Raw genomic sequence first — 19,171 nt, forward strand, 5'->3', positions numbered from 1 at the left:
TACTGTGGTGGATCAGATTTCAAGCCAAAGAATTCAAGTTCCAATACTAAGTTCACCACTTTCTACCTGTGTAACCTTGAAAAAAATCATCCAGCCTCTCTGGAATACACACAGATGGACTCTGGTTCTCAGTTGATGATTCTAAGTTTCTTATTTCTGACATTCTGTGCATAAGAGCATACAGAGTAATAACATGTATATTGAAGATACTGAGCTCTTTGAGAAGGGGGAAATTCAACTCTGGTACCCGAAGATAAATATACCACAAAGCTCTGCATAGGACAATAGTCGGAAAATAGTAAAACTGGAGATATTGTTTGGTCATGGCAGCAAGAGAGGCTTCAGAAGTAGCATGAAGAAACAAGGAATGTGAACAAGCAATTCTGTCTCAGTGAATTGGGGAATACTGGAGAGATGTTTACAGTTCTGGGGAGAGTAGGCAGGGATGGAAATGCCTTCTTGGAGGCATCTGATAGAGCGGTAGGCCTAGTGTCAGGAAGAGCCATGTTCAAATCTCTGACACTTGCTCTGTGACCCTGTATAAGTCATTTACTCTCTTTGCCTCAGTTTCCTCAAAGGTAAAATGAGGATAATAATAAACCCCTACCCCACAGAATATTTTTAAGGATCAAACAATAATATTTATAAAAAAGCTATCTACTAAATAGCACAGTGGGTGGCCCTTATTTGTTTGTTTTCTTTTTATTTTTTTAAAAACCCTTACCTTCCATCTTGGAATCAATTGGTTCGAAGACAGAAAAGTGGTAAGGGCTAGGCAATGGGGGTCAAGTGACTTGCCCAGGGTCACACAGTTGGGAAGTGTCTGAGGCCAGATTTGAACCTAGGACCTCCCGTCTATAGGCCAGGCTCTCTCAATCCACTGGGCTACCCAACTGCCCCCTACAGTGACTGGCTCTTGGGTACTCTCTAAATGCTTATTACTTTCCCCTTCTGTTCTTCGGAGAACCCAGGTTTTCATGATTACAAGAAGATTGAAAGAGGTGTGTAAGAAAAATATCTAAGATGAAGAAAAGGAAGTTAATTTAAAAAATTCAAAGGGCATAATGAAAGGCTTGGGGAAAGTTAGATAGCTTCTTGGCTAAGATTCATGGGGATGAGACCAGAAACTGATAATTGGGGAAAGATAACATGATCATAAATTAAGAGCTAGAGAATATGCCAATTTTTATAGATGATAAAATAGTCCACAGTGATTAAATGACTTACCTTGAATCAAAAACTAGTTAAGTAAACAAGGCCACATTTGAACCCTGTTTTTTACATCACTAATTTTTCTCCATCTCAGAGAGCCATACCATATTATATCATATTTTTAAAAGGCAAAAAAAAGAAAGTAAGCAGAACAGATCAATACAACCAAAAAAAACCTGAAAATATGTGCAAATATATATTATTGTGTACCTTCTTCCTCTGTAGTGTGGTGGGAATGTCTTCCCATATCTTTCCTTCTAAGTCATTTTTTTAAATACACACTTATGATTGTGTGTGTGTGGGTTTTGTGGGTTTTTTTTTCAGTTTATGTTCACATTATGTATCTTTTTCTTTTAGCTTTGTTTTAATTCATTCTGCATGTTTTTGTACATTTTTCCACATTTCTTTACTATCACAAAATATACTGCTATAAATATTATTTTGATGTATTGTAGAGAATTATTTGTTAAGTAAGAAAGAGTTCATTAGCAAATAGAGTTAAATAGTATTGGTAAGATATATGAGAGTTATAAGTTGGGTTTCTTTAAATCTGAATGGAATCTCAGAGATGGATTATGGGTGAAAGAGAATTTTCCCAAGGTGATTTGAGAGGCAGTTAATCCAACGGATTCTCACTCTTTGGGTTGACTCTGTTCTGAAAAGGAGGTCCTAAGAGTTCATCAGCAAAGTTGGAAAATCTCAGTTTTTTACATCTAAAATTCATCTATCACAGGCCTGACAAGTGAAGGAGATTGTTGGTTGCAATACCAGTGCAAAGCCCAGCAAGATTGCTGTGCAAGTGAAAAAAGGCTGTGGAGATTCTAAGCTGTATTTTTCATCTAGACAGTAAGGAAGAGAATCCTAATTTATTTCTCTTGTTTATAAGTTTATAATTTAGGATAGGATAGTTAGATAAGTATTTTGGTGCTTTAGATAAATTAGGGAGAAGAGGATATCTTCAACTCTGAGGATCAGGTTTGGTTTTAATAAGTGGTTTAAGTGGTTTTAGTAAGATTTATTAGTTTAGGGACCTATATATTATTAGAATTTCCTTTCCACCTGTTTCCTTTTACTATCTCTTCATTTAGTTTTTTTTTTTTACCCATAATAAAATTATATTTTTATATACTGCCCTGAGCCAGATTTCTTTTTTTTCCCCCATGATCTCTCTTTATTTCTCTAAAGAGTATTTTACAGCTGATTCATATAATTCCTGGTGCCTCCCACAGATCTTTTTTTTTTATTTGAAAATTTTTATTAATCGATTTAGAATATTTTTTCCCATGGCAAAATTGATTCATGTTCTTTCTAGTTCCACTAGGTTTTATGTGTGTCATTGATCAAGACCCATTTCCATATTATTAATATTTGCATTAGGGTGATCATTTAGAGTCTACATCCCCAATCATATCCCCATCTACCCATGTGATCAAACAGTTTTTTTTTCTTCTGTGTTTCTACTCTGGATGTGGATAGCGTTCTTTTTCATAAGTCCCTCAGAATTGACCTGGGTCATTGCATTGCTGCTAGTAGAGAAGTCCATTACATTCAATTTTACCACAGTGTATCTGTCTCTGTGTACAATGTTCTTCTGGTTTTGCTCCTTTCACTCTGCGTCAATTCCTGGAGGTTATTCCACTTCACATGGAATTCCTCCAGTTTGTTATTTCTTTTAGCACAATAGTATTCCATCACCAACGGATACCACAATTTATTCAGGCATTCCCCAGTTGAAGGGCATTCCTTCATTTTCTATTTTCTTACCACTACAAAGAGCACTTGACCCAGAATTCTTTGGACTGATCTGAGAAGCCATCTTTCTCAACAGTTAAAACCAACAGCCTGTCCACACAGGACACTAGTATTGGTAATACCATACAATACCAATAATCTATAAGGCTTAGAAAACCCTTAAAACAATATGGGATCTTTTTTTCTTGTTAATGGCCTCATAATGGCATCTCTCTGTGACTTTCTAGTCACTTATTTTTGGGATAATTCAAATTTGCTTTCCAGTATTATACCGTTCCACAGCTCCACCAACAATGCATAGTGTGCCTTTTTTTTTTTACAACCCCTCAAAAATGGATTATTCTACCTTTTGTTGTCTTTATGAATTTGCAGGGTGTGAGTTGAAACTTCAGCTTAGTTTTGCATTTATAATATTAGTATTAATTGTACCACATATTTTTAAGGTATTGATCTAAGCCTAACTTGTCAAATTGCTTTGTAGTTTTACCAAACAGAAGATTTGTTTCCTTAGTGACTTATATTTTCCAGTTTGTTTCTCACTGGAACACAGATCTTTCAGACTCCAAGCCCAGGCACTACATCTACATTCTTACGCTGGCTTAAGGACTTGTCTCCCAAGCAACTAGTGATTTTTATTAGTTCTACAGATGCAATATTGTTCATCATAATTTAGCTGCTTTTTGTGTTTTTATTTTTGTTATTGTTTATATTGTTCTTCAAAATTTCCTTACGTGTTTCACATATTCTTATAGTGTATTAATGTACTGTAGTTTATTCAGACATTCCTTAAATTGGTGAGCACCACCTGTTTTGTTTTCAGTTTTTTATTATAACAGAGCATTGAAGATTTAGATATGCATAAGACTTTTTCTTGTCTTTGCCATTCCTTAGGCTATATGATGACCAATAAAGAGATTGTTGAGGCAAAGTATATAAACGGTTAAGCATCTTTTCTTGCATAGTCCTAAATTGTTTTCCTGAATGTTTGGGCTACTTGACTAATAGTGTTCCAATATGTCTTGTCTTCCCACAACATCTCCAACATTGTATTATTTCCTTTTTTTATCATTTTTCCCAACAATTCAATGAGTATGATTTGAAATCACAGATCAACAAACATTTTCATGATAATCTTTAGGGGCAAAAAGAGGTAAAATACCCTAGTTTTGAGAGCTCAAGGCATTTATATTCATGTTAGGGAAGTGGGACTTTTTTTTAAACATTAAGACAAAGTTTCATAATGTCCCCTCTTTTAAATTTTTTCTCTAGGACTTAATTTTAGTATCTAAATATGACCTTTTGCTTTTATCAGCCAGGTAACTAGGGTAGTAACAACCAGGATGACATTAGTATCTAAATGACCTTTTATTTTCATCAACCAGGTAACTAGGTAATTTGGGTTGTTGTGATAGTCGTGTGAGAAAATACTTAATAATACCCTCTCTCAATTCCAGGCATTTTCACTAACTTTTTTTCTTCCTCCTCATTTTTGCCTCCTGGTTTCCCCCACCTTATTTACGTCTTGACTAAAATTCTGTATTCTTTAAAAAGCCTTTATTAAGTCCTCCTTTGTCTTAGTACTTTTCCTCTGAGACTGTTCTCAGTTTATCCTATGTATTTCTTGTTTCTGCATGTTGCCTCCTCCTACGAGACTGTGAACTCTTTGAGAACAAGGTCTCTCTTTGCCTTTGAATTTATAATGCCTAGCACATGCCTTTAACCAGGAAGGAAGGAAACACAGATTCATTAAGTGCCCTCCATGTGCCAGCATTGTCCTAAGTGCTTGACAAATATTATCTTACTTTATCATCAAAATAATCCTTTGAATTAGGTGCTATTATTGCCCTCACTTTACTTGAGGAAACTAAGCCACATAGCATGTCATTGGCTTACTCAGAAGTCACACAGCTAAAAAGTGTCTGAGACTTCATTTAAATTTAGGTCTTAAGCACTCTGTTGTGCCAACTACCTCATCCAGAACTAAAGAAAAAATTCCTAGCAAAAGTGTAGGGGCAGGGTTAGATTGTTAGAATGAAAAGTGACAATTGTCTGACCTCCCTCCAAAGGCCTACAAAATAACTAAACAGAATTTTGAACAGTAGAACCAAAAAAAAAAAATCAAGTAAGTAATTTTTCCAAATAGGGCAGCCTAGGAAGACAGAGAGGTCTGTAGCTACTAAGATAGGGAATAGCCAAGAACATAGAGCCTTAGAAAATGATGCTGGGTTGTTACAGAAGCAATAGTGGAGAACAGCACCAGCACCCACAGGAAGATCCCAGGGGATCCCTCTTATAAAACTGAATGTAGGGGTAGTTAGTTGGGTAGCTCAGTGGATTGAGAGTCAGGCTTGGAGGTGGGAGGTCCTAGGTTCAAACCCGGCCTCAGACACTTCCCAGCTGTGTGACCCTGGGCAAGTCAATTGACCCCCATTGCCCACCCTTACCACTCTTCCACCTAGGAACTAATACACAGAAGTTAAGGGTTTAAAAAAAAAAAGTAGAATCAAGTGTCATTTGGCAGCTCTGATGCCCATTACCTGTTTCCAAGTCCCAATTCCAGGGCAGAGAGGAGCAGGAACAGTCACATTGAAGCATAATGTAGATGGGGATTGCATGTGAGGGGGCAGCAACCAGATGTCTCTCCAGGTGTGTGACTTTGGAAGCACCAAAAACCTATAGACCTCCAAATTAAACTGAAAACGGGATAGTCATTAAGTTCTAAGTCAAGAAGTAGGATGAAAAAATAAACAACAAAAAAAGAACTTGACCATAAAAAGCTGCTATGGGATGATGGGAGCCTATAAAAATAAACTTAGAAGAAGAGAATGACCTGAAAATTTCAAAAACCAAAGTCTTAGGGTAGGGAGAAAATCAACATTGGACACAAGCCCAACAAAAATTCCCAAAAGAGCAAAAGAAAGATAAAAAAAGCAAAAGAATAATTTTTAAAATTAAATAAGAGCAGTAGAGGGAAAATTGGGAAAACACATGAGATAGATAATAGAAAATTATGAAAAAACAATGTCATACTTTAAACACTTAAATATTATTCATTGTTATAAGAACACATTAATACATAATGTAAACTCTAAAATAAGACCATAAATATATTGTTTTGGAAGATATCTCCAACAGTTCTTTCTCCATCAGTAGATAGCATTCCCCATCATGTCTTTCAGAATTGTCCCAGATCAAGGAAAAAAAATTATTGAAGATAATAATTTCTTAAAAATCAGAATTGACCAAATGGTGAAAACAAAAAACAACCTCACTGAAGAAAAGAATTTTAAAAACATTTGGTTGAGTAGAAACTTATGACTTCATGACACATTAAGAAACAATGAAAAAAGTAGATGATAATGGCAAATATTTCACAGGAAAAAGAACCTGACTTGGAACATAGATCTAGGACAGATAATTTGAGGACTATAAGAAATAAATTTAAGAACTATATGAAAAACCAGAAAGCCATCATTAAAAATAAGAAAAGGCCTACCTCTCATAGTTGAAGAAATATAAAGGGAAACCACTTTAATGTCTCAGAATTAGAGGGCAAAGTAGAAATTGAATGAATCCACTCTTCACCACCTGAACAAAATCCTGAAATGAAAACTACAGCCAAAATCTAGAGCTCCCAGGTAAGGCCAAAATACTACAAGTAAAGAAAGAATCCAAATACTATGGATCCATAGTCATGATCATGTAAGACTTAGCAGCTATTATTGTATTTATTTAGTTTTTTTTTTCTTCTTTTAAACCCTTAACTTCTGTGTATTGACTCATAGGTGGAAGAGTGGTAAGGGTAGGCAATGGGGGTCAAGTGACTTGCCCAGGGTCACACAGCTGGGAAGTGTCTGAGGCCGGATTTGAACCTAGGACCTCCCGTCTCTAGGCTTGGCTCTCAATCCACTGAGCTACCCAGCTGCCCCTGCAGCTATTATTGTAGAGGAAAAATGATTTTCTAGAAGGCAAAGGAACTAGGATTATAGTTAAGAATAACCTACTGAGGAAAACTGAATTATAATCCTTTGGGGAAAAGATGAGCATGAAATAGCAGACTTTTAAGAATTCCTGATGAAAAGATTAAATCCAGATAGAAAATTTGCATTCAAACACAAGACTCAAGCATAAAAAGGTGAAAACTCACACCAATTTAGCAAATTTACTGTTTACATCTCATCTTATGAAAATGCTACATGTAATCCCTAAAAACATTATTGATATTAGAGCAGCTAGAAGAAATTTACTTAGAAGCATGGATCTGAGTCTGCTTTGTTGGGATGATTACATAACAAAGACTAGAATGGTCAAAAAGAAGAATGCACTGGGAGAAGGGCTAAGGGCAGTGGAAATTGAGAAAATTACCTAACAAGATGCATGTAAAGAAGTTTTCACAATAGAGAGAAAAATGAGAAGGGAAGAGCTAGCTATGTGTGAAACTCACTGCTATCTGAACTGTTTCAAGGAAGTTATATTGTATATGCCAGTGATAGGTAAACTATGGCTTGTGGGCCAGATGCAGCCCCTTGAAATGTTCTATCTGCCCTGCAACATTATTCCTAATCTGACGAATACAATGAGTAGGATACAATACAATGAAACTTCGAAAGAGTAGCCTTAGAAACAGACTGACAGATGAGCATTTCCTTTCCTTTGGCCCGCTCTTTAAAAAGTTTGCCCATCACTGGTATATACACATGGAATTGTGTATAGAAAATCATCTTACTTAACAGGCAAGTAGGAGGGAAAGAGGAAAGGAATGATAACAGGAATGGTAGATTAAGGATGACAAAACAGACTTATATGGAGGGAGCAGGGTGAAAAAGAGAAAGATAAATAGAAGAGATTAAAATGGAGGGACATATAATTCATACTCTTAGCAATCTTATATGAATGGAATTAACTCACCCATAAAAATGAAAGAGGTTAGTAGAATAGTTTAGAAACTAGAATCCAATATGTTTTATAAGAGATACACTTGAAATTAAAAAGCATACACAGAGTTACAATAATGTTATGCTTCAGCTGGAGTAAAAAAGGCAGGGTTAGTAATCATGATCTCAAAGCAAAAGCAGAAATAAATGATAAAGGAAAATTCTGTTTGCTAAAAAGGACCATAGACAATAAAGCAATATATATGTCAAGTGATATTTCCTATAAACACTTTAAGAAGCTTAAATGAATTACATTACAGGAAAATATAACATTAAAAGTATAGTAGAAGACTTAAATTTATTCCTCAGATCTAAATAATTATAATTAAAAAATATACAAGAAAGGAAGGAAAGAGAATAATAATTTTAGAAAATTTTGATAATGATTGGCCTGTGGAGAATATTGAATGGGAATAGAAAGGAATATACATTTCCCTAAACTGTATATTGTACCTTTACAAAAATTGACTGTGTATTAGGGCACAAAAATCTCACAAACACATAGAAAAGTAGAAATACTAAATACCCTTTTCATTCCATAATTCAATAAAAATTATATTCAGTGAAGGGTCTTTGCTTTTAGAGATATATATTTCAACCTAATATCTTCATAACAAAAAATTTTGTATGTTTCTCATTGTTGTCATTCTCTTTAATGAAATTATCATTTCTATCGCTTATTCTTTTTCTCATTTATTTTTTAGGATTGGATTATTTTGTTTTCAATAAATGTTTACTCTTAATACTTCAAAGACCATTCCTTTCTTTCTTGTTAAAGTATTTATATGAAATATCATTTGACATATATATATATATATATACACACACATATATATATATATTGCTTTATTGTCTATGGTCCTTTTTAGCAAACAGAATTTTCCTTGATCATTTATTTCTGCTTTTGCTTTGAGATCATGAATTGCTACCCGTGCAGCAAAAATTAGGAGAAAAGGAGGAATTAGGTCAAAAAATTTTACAGCATATTTCTCTAAAAAAATAGCTTATTTCTCAAATATATAGGGAACTGAACAAAATTTATAAAAATGAAACATTCTACAATTACAAATTGTTGAAGCATATATATACAGGTAGTTTTCAGAAGAAGAACTTGAAACTGAATGGTCATATGAAAAATGCTACAAATCACTGATAATTAGAGAAGTGCAAATTAAAACCACCCAGAAGTAATACCTCATACTCATAAGATTGGCTAAGATGACAGAAAAGGAAAATGCCAAATGTTGGAGGCAATGCGAAAAAAATAAGTACACTTATACCCTATTGCTGGTCTAATTATTCTAGAGAATAATTTGGAACTATGCCCAAAGAGTCATAGAACTGCTTATTCTTTTACCCAGCAATATCCCTACTAGTTATATTATCAAAGAAATGAGAAAAGGAATCCTGTATACAAAAATATTTATAACAAAAATACTTTCATCAACTAGGAAATGGCTAAACAAGTTATTGATTGTGATGAAATACTTTTCTGTTAGAAATGATATGAGGAGATAGTTTTAGAAGAACCTAGGAAGACTTATGTGAATTGTTGCAAAGTTAAAGGAGGAATCAATAAAATGGAAAGTAAAAGAACTATTGAATTAATAAATAAGACTAGAAGCTGGTACTTTGAAAAAACAAATAAAATTGACAAAGTACTGGTCGATCTAATTAAAAAAAAGGAAAGAAGAAAACCAAATTAACAGTATCAAAGATGAAAAGGGAGACCTCTCCTCTAATGAAGAGGAAATCAAGGCGATCATTAAAAACTATTTTGCCCAATTTAATGGCAATAAATATAGCAATTTAGGTGAGATGGATTAATATTTACAAAAATACAAATTGCCTAGATTAACAGCAGAAGAAATAGAATAGTTAAATAATCCCATGTCAAAAAAAGAAATTGAACAAGCCATCAAAGAACTCCCTAAGAAAGAATCCCCAGGACCAAATGGATTCACAAGTGAATTCTATCAAACCTTCAAAGAACAACTAATTCCAATACTATATACAAACTATTTGACATAATAAGCAAAGAAGAGGTCCTACCAAATTCCTTTTATAATACAAATATGGTACTGATCTCAAAGCCAGTTAGATCAAAAACAGAGAAAGAAAATTACAGACCAATCTCCCTAATGAACATAGATGCAAAAATCTTAAATACAATACTAGCAAAAAGACTCCAGCGAGTGATAAAGAGGGTTATTCATCATGATCAGGTGGGATTTATACCAGGAATGCAAGGATGGTTCAACATTAGGAAAACCATCCACATAATTGACCATATCAACAAGCTAACAAACAAAAATCACATGATTATCTCAATAGATGCTGAAAAAAGCCTTTGACAAAATACAACACCCATTCCTATTGAAAACACTGGAAAGAATAGAAATAGAAGGACCTTTCCTAAAAATAATAAACAGTATATATCTAAAACCATCAATAAGCATCATATGCAATGGGGATAAATTAGAAGCCTTCCCAGTAAGATCAGGTGTGAAACAAGGATGCCCATTATCACCTCTGTTATTTAACATTGTACTAGAAACACTAGCAGTAGGAATTAGAGAATAAAAAGAAATTGAAGGTATTAAAATAGGCAAGGAGGAGACTAAGCTATCACTCTTTGCAGATGATATGATGATCTACTTTAAAAATCCTAGAGAATCAATTTGTGGTTTGTAAAGCACTTTAATATCATTTGATTGGTATGTATCAGTATTTTTAAGAAGTTAATTAAGCATATACTTATATGAAAGTTTTTTAAAACTTGTTATATAGCTCGACTCCCAGAATTATAATGAAGTGCAGTAGAAAAATGTTGTTGCATAATTAGACCAAGAAAAATAGAAATGTTGTTTGTTCTGACAGATTTCATGGTTAGTGTTATTTCTGAAGATGAGAGTGTAATTAAGAATATTAATCCAACACGAATTTCTATGAAAATGTGGAAACTCCCAGGCAGTGGAAACCGACAACCAGCTAATGTAAGTCACTAGAAAAATAATCTTTACATATAAAGTGGCCCCTTAGAAATTGTAATATAACTCTTTTTCCTTGATAGTTTTAAAATGAAAACACTAACTGGAATATTTAGAAATTTTCTTAATTTTTAAAATAATGTTATCCATTTGGTTGATGCCATCTCTTAGAACAACACTTTCTCTGAAATGTCATCAACATCTTCAAGTGATTTTGTGTAGGAGTAGATTCAAAGATGAGAAAGAATGTGAACAGACATGTATTGATTTTCCTCAAAGGATTGAATGACAGTTGCATATGAAGTAGTATTCTGGGGAGAATATTTCAAGAATACAGGGGTTTTTTTTGTATCCCATTGAATTGTATCCTTTAACAAGTTTATCACATGTTCTAGAGAAATTTGGTCATCTGATCCTAATATCCATCCCAACAGAAATCTTTATTCCTAACCATTTATCTCTACAAATTTATATTTTCCTACCTTAGACTTATAACCATTTGAAGAGGTATTGACTAATTTAGAGAAGAAATATCTTTACCCTCTGCAAATTCTTCAGTTGTTTAAGATTCCTATCAGTCTAGCCACACAATAATTAAAGTTGTATATTTTATGTATAAGATTACTTAATCTAAACAATGTTCCTTTGGCTTTAAAAAAAAAAGGCATTTTTTGCTAAGTGCTATTGTCCAGAATAATGCTATATGATATTATATGTGCATATCATATAGCATTATAAACATATACTATCCCTATTGGCATAATTTATATCATCTTTATTTATATTTTTAATATGAGCTGTCCCATATACTAGCTTTGGTATTTGAAATGTTTGCTTTTCTCTTCAGGTAGAAACATTTAATTGTAGTAAAATAAAGGAAAATGACAAGGAGGAAGGCTTCTTTTATTTCAGGTATTTCTCTTTTTTTTTTTTTTTTTTTTTTTTTTTTTTTTTTTGTAACTTACTAATGAATAATTGTCATAAATTGGGTTGCCCTGAAAAAAAATATTCTTTCCACCCTGAGAAAATATTCCATGATAGCATGTTTAGGACAATATTTGGTTCCATTAATTGTAGGGATGCATGAAGGTGATAAGGGTTGGATAACATTAATGTTGTGAATCCTGATGATTGATGAGAAAGATGGTGGTGCCATTAACAATAATAGCAAAGAGTTGACAAAAAAAATGTGTGAAGGGTTTTATACAGCTATAGGTCTAGTTCAAAACGTTTAAGAAGCAATTGGAGATAAATGATTAAGTAGAGAAACCAGGGATATAAAAGTTAGGATCTAAGAATCATCAGTAGAAGATGATAGTTGAATTGATGGGAGTTTCTAAAGTCATCAAGTCAAATAATATTGCATGAAAGAGAAGAGAACCTAATACATAATACTGTAGAAAAAGTGGAATACCAGTGGTTTGGAGCCTGGGCCTTGCCTACTTGCCCTAGAACATAATATATTTTTTAAAACAAAGTTTGTTAAAGTTGTTAATTAGGAAAAGAACAGTAGTTGTTTAAATATAAAATGTCATTTCTTTTTTATATTAGTGAATTTTGGAAATGTAGAAAAATCTTGGAGAAAAAAATGTAGAAAAATCTTGGAGAAAAGATGAGAAACAAAATAGGAGAATCGAAACAAATCCTATGACTATGTAAAATACAGATCTCATTTAGAATATTGAGAAGTTTCTTTTATTTTACAAAAAAATGAACAAAAATTAATTAAAATCACAAAAAGAGTCTTCAAATTTCTAAAAATAAATCAGGCTTTTGCAGACTTCTATTTTTCTAGTCTGAACAGGAATGTTTTCCATCAAGAACAGATATTTCTACAAAGAAAAACAGGAGGCAGAATTTTTGATAGTCAAGAAGTATTCAGTAATGTTCTACTTTTACTCAGTTCTCTTTTATAGATTTTTAAGGGGATGGGGGAACCATGTACAAACTCTAAATTTCTCTCTTCATTTAACTATAAAATTTCTAATCCTTTGTCTTAGGGATAAAGTGATTCCAAACAAAGCGGGAAATTATTACATCCAGTTTGCCTTTACAGTTGACAAATCTACTATTCTCAACAGTGACCAGGTTTGTCTTTAGTTTTTATGTATTCAGTGTGCTGTGCAGCCTAATTAAGAACTGAAATTTTGGAATTGACTTGATATTCTTATTCTGACCATATATATTCTATGTGTATTATCAATTTTTAAACCTTGTAAATTTAGAAAATGATAAAATATTATTTTAGATTATCTTATTTCCCATATGCTTGATTTTATTTGATTTCAAAAGGCACATTAGAATTTTAGGGATCCTCAGAATCATGAATTTTAAGAAATATTTATTGAGTATTAACCTAACCTGGCTATAGTATAATAAATGAAACTTCATGTATATTGATATTTTATATAACGTTTTAGAAAATACTAGTAAATAAAATTCCAAATAATAGACTTCAAGAGCGTTTTAGTTTACTATATATTGTAAATAATTGAAATTCCACATGATTAAGTTAATTTTCAAATTTTTTAAAATTTATAATTTTCCCCTGTTAGAAAACAGTACAAATGTAAGCTTTTAGGAACCACTAATCACAGTGCATTAATTCTTTAAACTTATTTTAAGTTAATAGTTTTAAAAAAATACATTTTTCTGCTTCGGTGTCAGATATTTTATTTTAGTCTTATTTCTTTTAAAATATTTTAAAGTAAATAAATGTTAAAACTTAAAATTTTTACAAACTGTTATTTTTCATTTCTTATCTGGGATATATACATATGTGATCATATTGTTAATTGCACTGTTTTCCTCTCCTAAGATATTAATTGATGTCATACCTAATGAACCAGTCAAGTTAGTTCCAGATTGTCTACCATCTACCCCGGCTGTTTCTAATGTTCCACCTATTGCCAATAGGACCTTAGTGAAAGACCTATCCCTCAATATCGTGGTAATGTTTGCCTTTTATAAAATTATCACAAGATAATCACACTGGTTTTTTATATTAAATGTGTTGAGAGGAATATATGAGATTTTTAGAATAATAAGAATATAATTCTTTCTCTGATAGAGTAATTTGATAATGTTATGATTATTCAGTGAATCTTCTGTTCTTGATTATCCATTTTTAGACATTTGCAGTCCAAACTAGCCAGGTACTTTATAAAGCAATATAGGTGACCCCGTAATAATTGAGTTTTGGCAAGCCATGGTAGCTATAATAATTTATCCAGAAATACTTTATTAGCTAATCTCAGCTATATTGTTCAGAAGAGCTAAGAACTGACATGTTTAGGGATTGAAAAGCCTATCTAAAAAGTTGTTGTGAAGATTACAAAATTCATATATTTTATCATAGGAGAAACAAACCCTTATTCAAAGTTTATATAATATTTGCAGTATCTTGTCCCAGTGGGGACATATATTATGTGTGTGTATGTGTACATGTTTAAGTAATAGAATATCTTGGGGGCAGCTAAGTGGTTCAGTGGATTGAGAGCCAGACCCAGAGATGGGAGGTCCTGGGTTCAAATCTGGCCTCAGACATTTCTTAGCTGTGTGACCCTGGGCAAGTCTCTTAGTCCCCATTACCTAGCCCTTACTGCTCTTCTGCCTTGGAATCAATACACAGTATTGATTCTAAGACAAAAGGTAAGGGTCTAAAAAAAAGGTAATAGAGTATCTTTTATACATAGTTCTGCTAAGCTGAGTTATATGATTTTCCAAACTGCTGCAAATTAATATGAATTTTTGAAGCATGTATCAACTTGATAGTTGGGAGAACTCTAAAGGTATTTTGAGGTAGTATAGTTTTATTTTAAAATGTTATCTTAAGCATTCTAATAAGTAATTGTTCAACATTTAATCTTCAAATTTCTTCCATGTAGATTATCAGTTTATATATTCAGTGTGTGTGCACATATGTGTGTATATATATAATCAGTAGCCATATTAAATACTATATAAAACATAATAATGACTTGTGTTATTTGATGATGCATTTTACATATTCATTCTAAGACAGAAGAGCAGCAAAGGCTAGGCAGTTTGGGTCAAGGTATTTCCCACATAACTAGGAAGTGGCCAAGGCTACATATGAACCCAAGTCCTCCTTATTCAGGCCTGATGCTCTATCTATTGTGCTACCTAGCTGCCCTCAATGATAGACGCTGAACTGGCAAGAACCAAAGAAATTATCTTGGATTCCTCTCCCTAACCCTCTACCCCCAATTTAACAAATAAAGCCATGTAGGTTAAATGCCTTTTTGCCAAAATGATCTTCTTTGTTATTCAATGAATTCTAATAGTGCCCTATTGCCTTTAGATCAGATTTGCTCAAGGGCACATGGCTGAGAAATGTCTGAGGCCAGATTTGAACCCAGGACCACATGTTTCTAGGCTGGACTCTTCAATCCATTGTGCCACCTAACTGCCCCTCCACAATGCTTTTTTAACTGTAGTTCCTTGTTCTTAATGAAAAGGAACACACTTATTGACTATATTTGGTAGAAAATTAAATTTAAAAAAGAGGAGAATAAATCATTTCCTAGGAGATTAACGAATGCAGTTTGGTGATGTCAGAATCAACAGGTAAAATTTGAAGTTCCAGACATTTGTGTAGTATATTAATTTTCATTGTCTCCCATTACTCTATGCTTTTTTCATTTCTTTTGAACTATTTTTTTTAATGTTTGGGCTGTGACTATCAGAAGGCAAATATGAGTTCATGTTTGAAGTACTATATAAAATTCAATATATATGACACTTGCATATCTCTTAACAGGTTTTCCCCAAAAAAAGATTATTCTAATCAACTATAACTTTCTTTAATTTAAGGATGAACATAATAATCGTACTGGGACTAATTTGATTGGCAAGATAATTGCTAAAATTAAAAGTTCCAACGAAGAAGATACTGAGATTCCACTTTTTAATGGGAAAGTTAGAATGGTTGAATTTCCATTTATCAAGGGATCAGCTGAAATCAAGGTAATTAAAAAACCTTTATTAATACAGTTTATTTTCAGGTAACTCTTGCTCCTTCCTCCCCTCCCCATCCCACAGAAGGTATCATCTGGCAGATAGAGATAGAGAAGAAAATGGATCCAGATATATAGATGTTATAGATACAGGTTGTGTCTTTCATGTTTTCATTTTTCAATTTATTTTCTGGAGTTGAACATTTACAAGTTATTCTTCCAGTAATAAATCTGTAGCTGTATATAATGTTCTCTTGGTTCTACTTATCCCATCTAGTTCTTTCCAAGTTTAAAAAAAAATTTAACCTGTTCATTGTTTTTAAAGGGCAGTAGAATTCCATCACACATATGCCACAATTTTTTTAGCTATTCTCCAACTGATGGACATCCCCTCAATTTTGATTTTTTTGCCATCACAAAGAAAACTATAAATATTTGGGGACCTATAGGTACTTTTCCCCTGATTTCCTTGGAGAACAGACTCAACAATGTTATTGCAGGGTCTAAGGGTATACCCAATTTTATAATTTTGGGTATCATTCCAAATTGCTTTCCAAAATGGTTAGATTAGTTCACATTTCCATCAGCAGTGTATTAGTTTCCCCATTTTCCCACATCTCAAACATTTGTCATTTCGCAATGTCATATTAGCCAATCTTATGGGTATAAGATATTTCAGAGTTGTTTTGCTTTGCATTTCTCTAATCATTAGTGATGTAGAACATTTATTCACATGCCTACATATGGCTTTGATTTCTCCATCAAAAAATTGTTCATTTCTTTTACCCATTTGTCAATTGTGGGATAGCTCTTATTCCCGTAAATTTGATGAAATTCTCTCTATATATATTAGATATGAGACCTCTATCCAAGAGACTGAAAATTTTTTCCTTATTTTCTGCTTTCCTTCTAACCTTGGAAACATTTGTTTTGTTTGTACAAATACTTTTCAATTTAATGTATTCAAAATTATCCATTTTACTTCTCACAGTGCTCTCCAGCTCTTGTTTACTCATTAATTCCTTTCTTGTCCATAAATTTGATAGGTAATGTTATTTGTAATGACATTTTCTTTTATATTTAGATAATGTATCTATTTTGATCTTAGTGAAATGGTGAAAGATAAAGCTCAATACCTAGTTTTTGCCAAATTACTTTTCAGTTGTCCCAGCAATTTTTACCAAATAATGATTTCTTATTTCAGTAGATTTAGATCTATACTTTGGTCAAATAGAAGGTTACTATAATCTTTTATTACTCTTTGTTATATGTATACATTCTGTTCCTCTGATATACCTTTCTATTTCTTAACCCCCCTACTAGATGGTTTTGATAATCATTGCTTTATATAATTCAGTTTAAATTCCAGTACTGCTAGACCTCCTTCTTTTATCATTTTTAATTAATTATTTTGCTATTCTTTAACTTTGGCTTTTCCAAATGGACTTTTTCTTTTTTTTTTTTTTTTTTACTTTCTGTCTTAGAACTAATACTATGTATCAGATCCAAAGTAAAAGAACAATAAGGCTTAGGCAATGGGGCTTGACTTGTCCAGGGCTCTATGGCTAGGAAGTGTTTCCACCCAGGATCTCTCATCTCCAAGGCCTGGTTCTCTATCTACTAAGCCTCCTGCTGACCCAAAAGAATATATATTTTAAGGCATTGAAAAAGTTTGAAAACATATGCACTATTTCACACCTGTAGACTTCCCACCTCTATAAAGAATTTAGAGTTAATATCTTCTCTTAATTTCTTCTTTTCATATCAAGCTTTTTTTCCTTATGCAACATTCTCTTTTGATTGTTGTGTTGTATTACTTTTCTAGTTTACATACTGTAGTTAAGTCATTTTATTTTTACACTATTTTACTTCATTTTGCATCAATTTATCTGTTTCTCCATTTTTCATTTTCATTGTTTCTTATGGCACAATAATATTCATTATGTTAATGTACCACATTTTTTTTTAGCTATTTTCTTTTCTTTGTGCATCACTTTTATTTACAGTCCTTTGCTTCCACCAAAAAAAATGCTGCTATAAATATATATGTTAAATTTAAGTGATTTTTAATTTGGAGAAACTACTACATTTCTACTCCCAGAGTTCTTTCTCTGGATGGGGATAGCTTTCTTTCTCATAAATCTCTGAGGATTGCCCTGGATCATTGCATTGCTAGTAGTAGCAAAGTTGATTACATATGATCATCCCATAATGTTTCAGTTCATGAGTATAATGTTCTCCTGGTTCTCTGCTCATTTCGCTCCACATCACTTTGTGGAGGTCTTTCCAGTCCACATAGAAATTAAGCAGTTTATCATTTATTACACAATAGAATACCATCACCATCACATACCACAATTTGTTCATCCATTCCCCAATCAATGGACACGTCCCCTCATTTTCTAATTTTTTGCCACCACAAAGAGTATGGCTGTGAATATTTTTGTAAAAACATTTTTCATTATCATCTCTTTGGGGTATAAACCTAGTAGTGGTATTGCTGTATCAAAGGGTATGCATTCTTATAAAGCCCTTTGGGCATAATTCCAAATTGCCTTCTAGAATGTTTGGATCAATTCACAACTCCACCAGCAGTGTTTTAGTGTCTCAATTTTGTCACATCCCCTCCAACATTTATTATTTTCCATTACCATCATATTGACCAATCTGCTAGGTGTGAGGTGGTCCTTGGAGTTGTTTTGATTTGCAAAAAAATCCCATCAAATCAGGAAGGAAGACAGTGACTTTTAGTGAGAAAAATAAAGGTTAGATAAAATAATTATGCATGTTTAATGTTTTTTTTTAAACCTTTACCTTCCATATTAGAATCAGTACTGTTTATTGGTTCTAAGGCAGAAGAGTAGGAAGGGTTAGGCAATGGGGGTTAAGTGACTTGTCCAGGGTCACACAGCTAGGAAGTGTTTGAGGTCAGATTTGAACCTAAGACCTCCAGTCTCTAGGCCTGGCTCTCAATCCACTGAGCCACCCAGCTGCCCCCATGTTTAATCTGTTTTATCATTATCAATCTACATACCAAAGGAACCTCAGAAATCTTTCAGTTCAGTGTGTGCCTCTACAAGAATTCTTTTCACCATTCTTAAAGTTTGAAGATTTCCTATTTTTCATTGTTATCTTTTCTCTGTCAAAGTTTTAAAATAGTTATGTCCCCTTCTTCTTCCCTGCATTCAACATTCTTTTCTAATAGTTAATAAGATATTTTATAATTAAATTCGTTCAAACATTATTTGGGAAATCAGAATGAGAGGAAAACTTTTTCGGGGGGTTGAGGGGACGAATTACATTT

General features: G+C 32.9%; 1 protein-coding gene across 1 annotated transcript in view; it reads left to right on the forward strand.

The window, feature by feature from the left end:
• Nucleotides 1–19,171, forward strand: part of SMCHD1 (structural maintenance of chromosomes flexible hinge domain containing 1) — a 175,424-nt gene that overhangs the window by 119,602 nt on the left and 36,651 nt on the right. The window contains exons 33-37 of the mRNA XM_044666720.1: nt 10,779–10,894; nt 11,736–11,800; nt 12,889–12,976; nt 13,707–13,838; nt 15,725–15,877. Coding sequence (XP_044522655.1) covers nt 10,779–10,894; nt 11,736–11,800; nt 12,889–12,976; nt 13,707–13,838; nt 15,725–15,877 — 554 coding nt within the window. The remainder of the gene's footprint in view (nt 1–10,778; nt 10,895–11,735; nt 11,801–12,888; nt 12,977–13,706; nt 13,839–15,724; nt 15,878–19,171) is intronic.

The sequence above is a fragment of the Gracilinanus agilis genome, chromosome 1 (genome assembly GCF_016433145.1).
Source record: "Gracilinanus agilis isolate LMUSP501 chromosome 1, AgileGrace, whole genome shotgun sequence".
Taxonomy (NCBI): Eukaryota; Metazoa; Chordata; class Mammalia; order Didelphimorphia; family Didelphidae; genus Gracilinanus; species Gracilinanus agilis.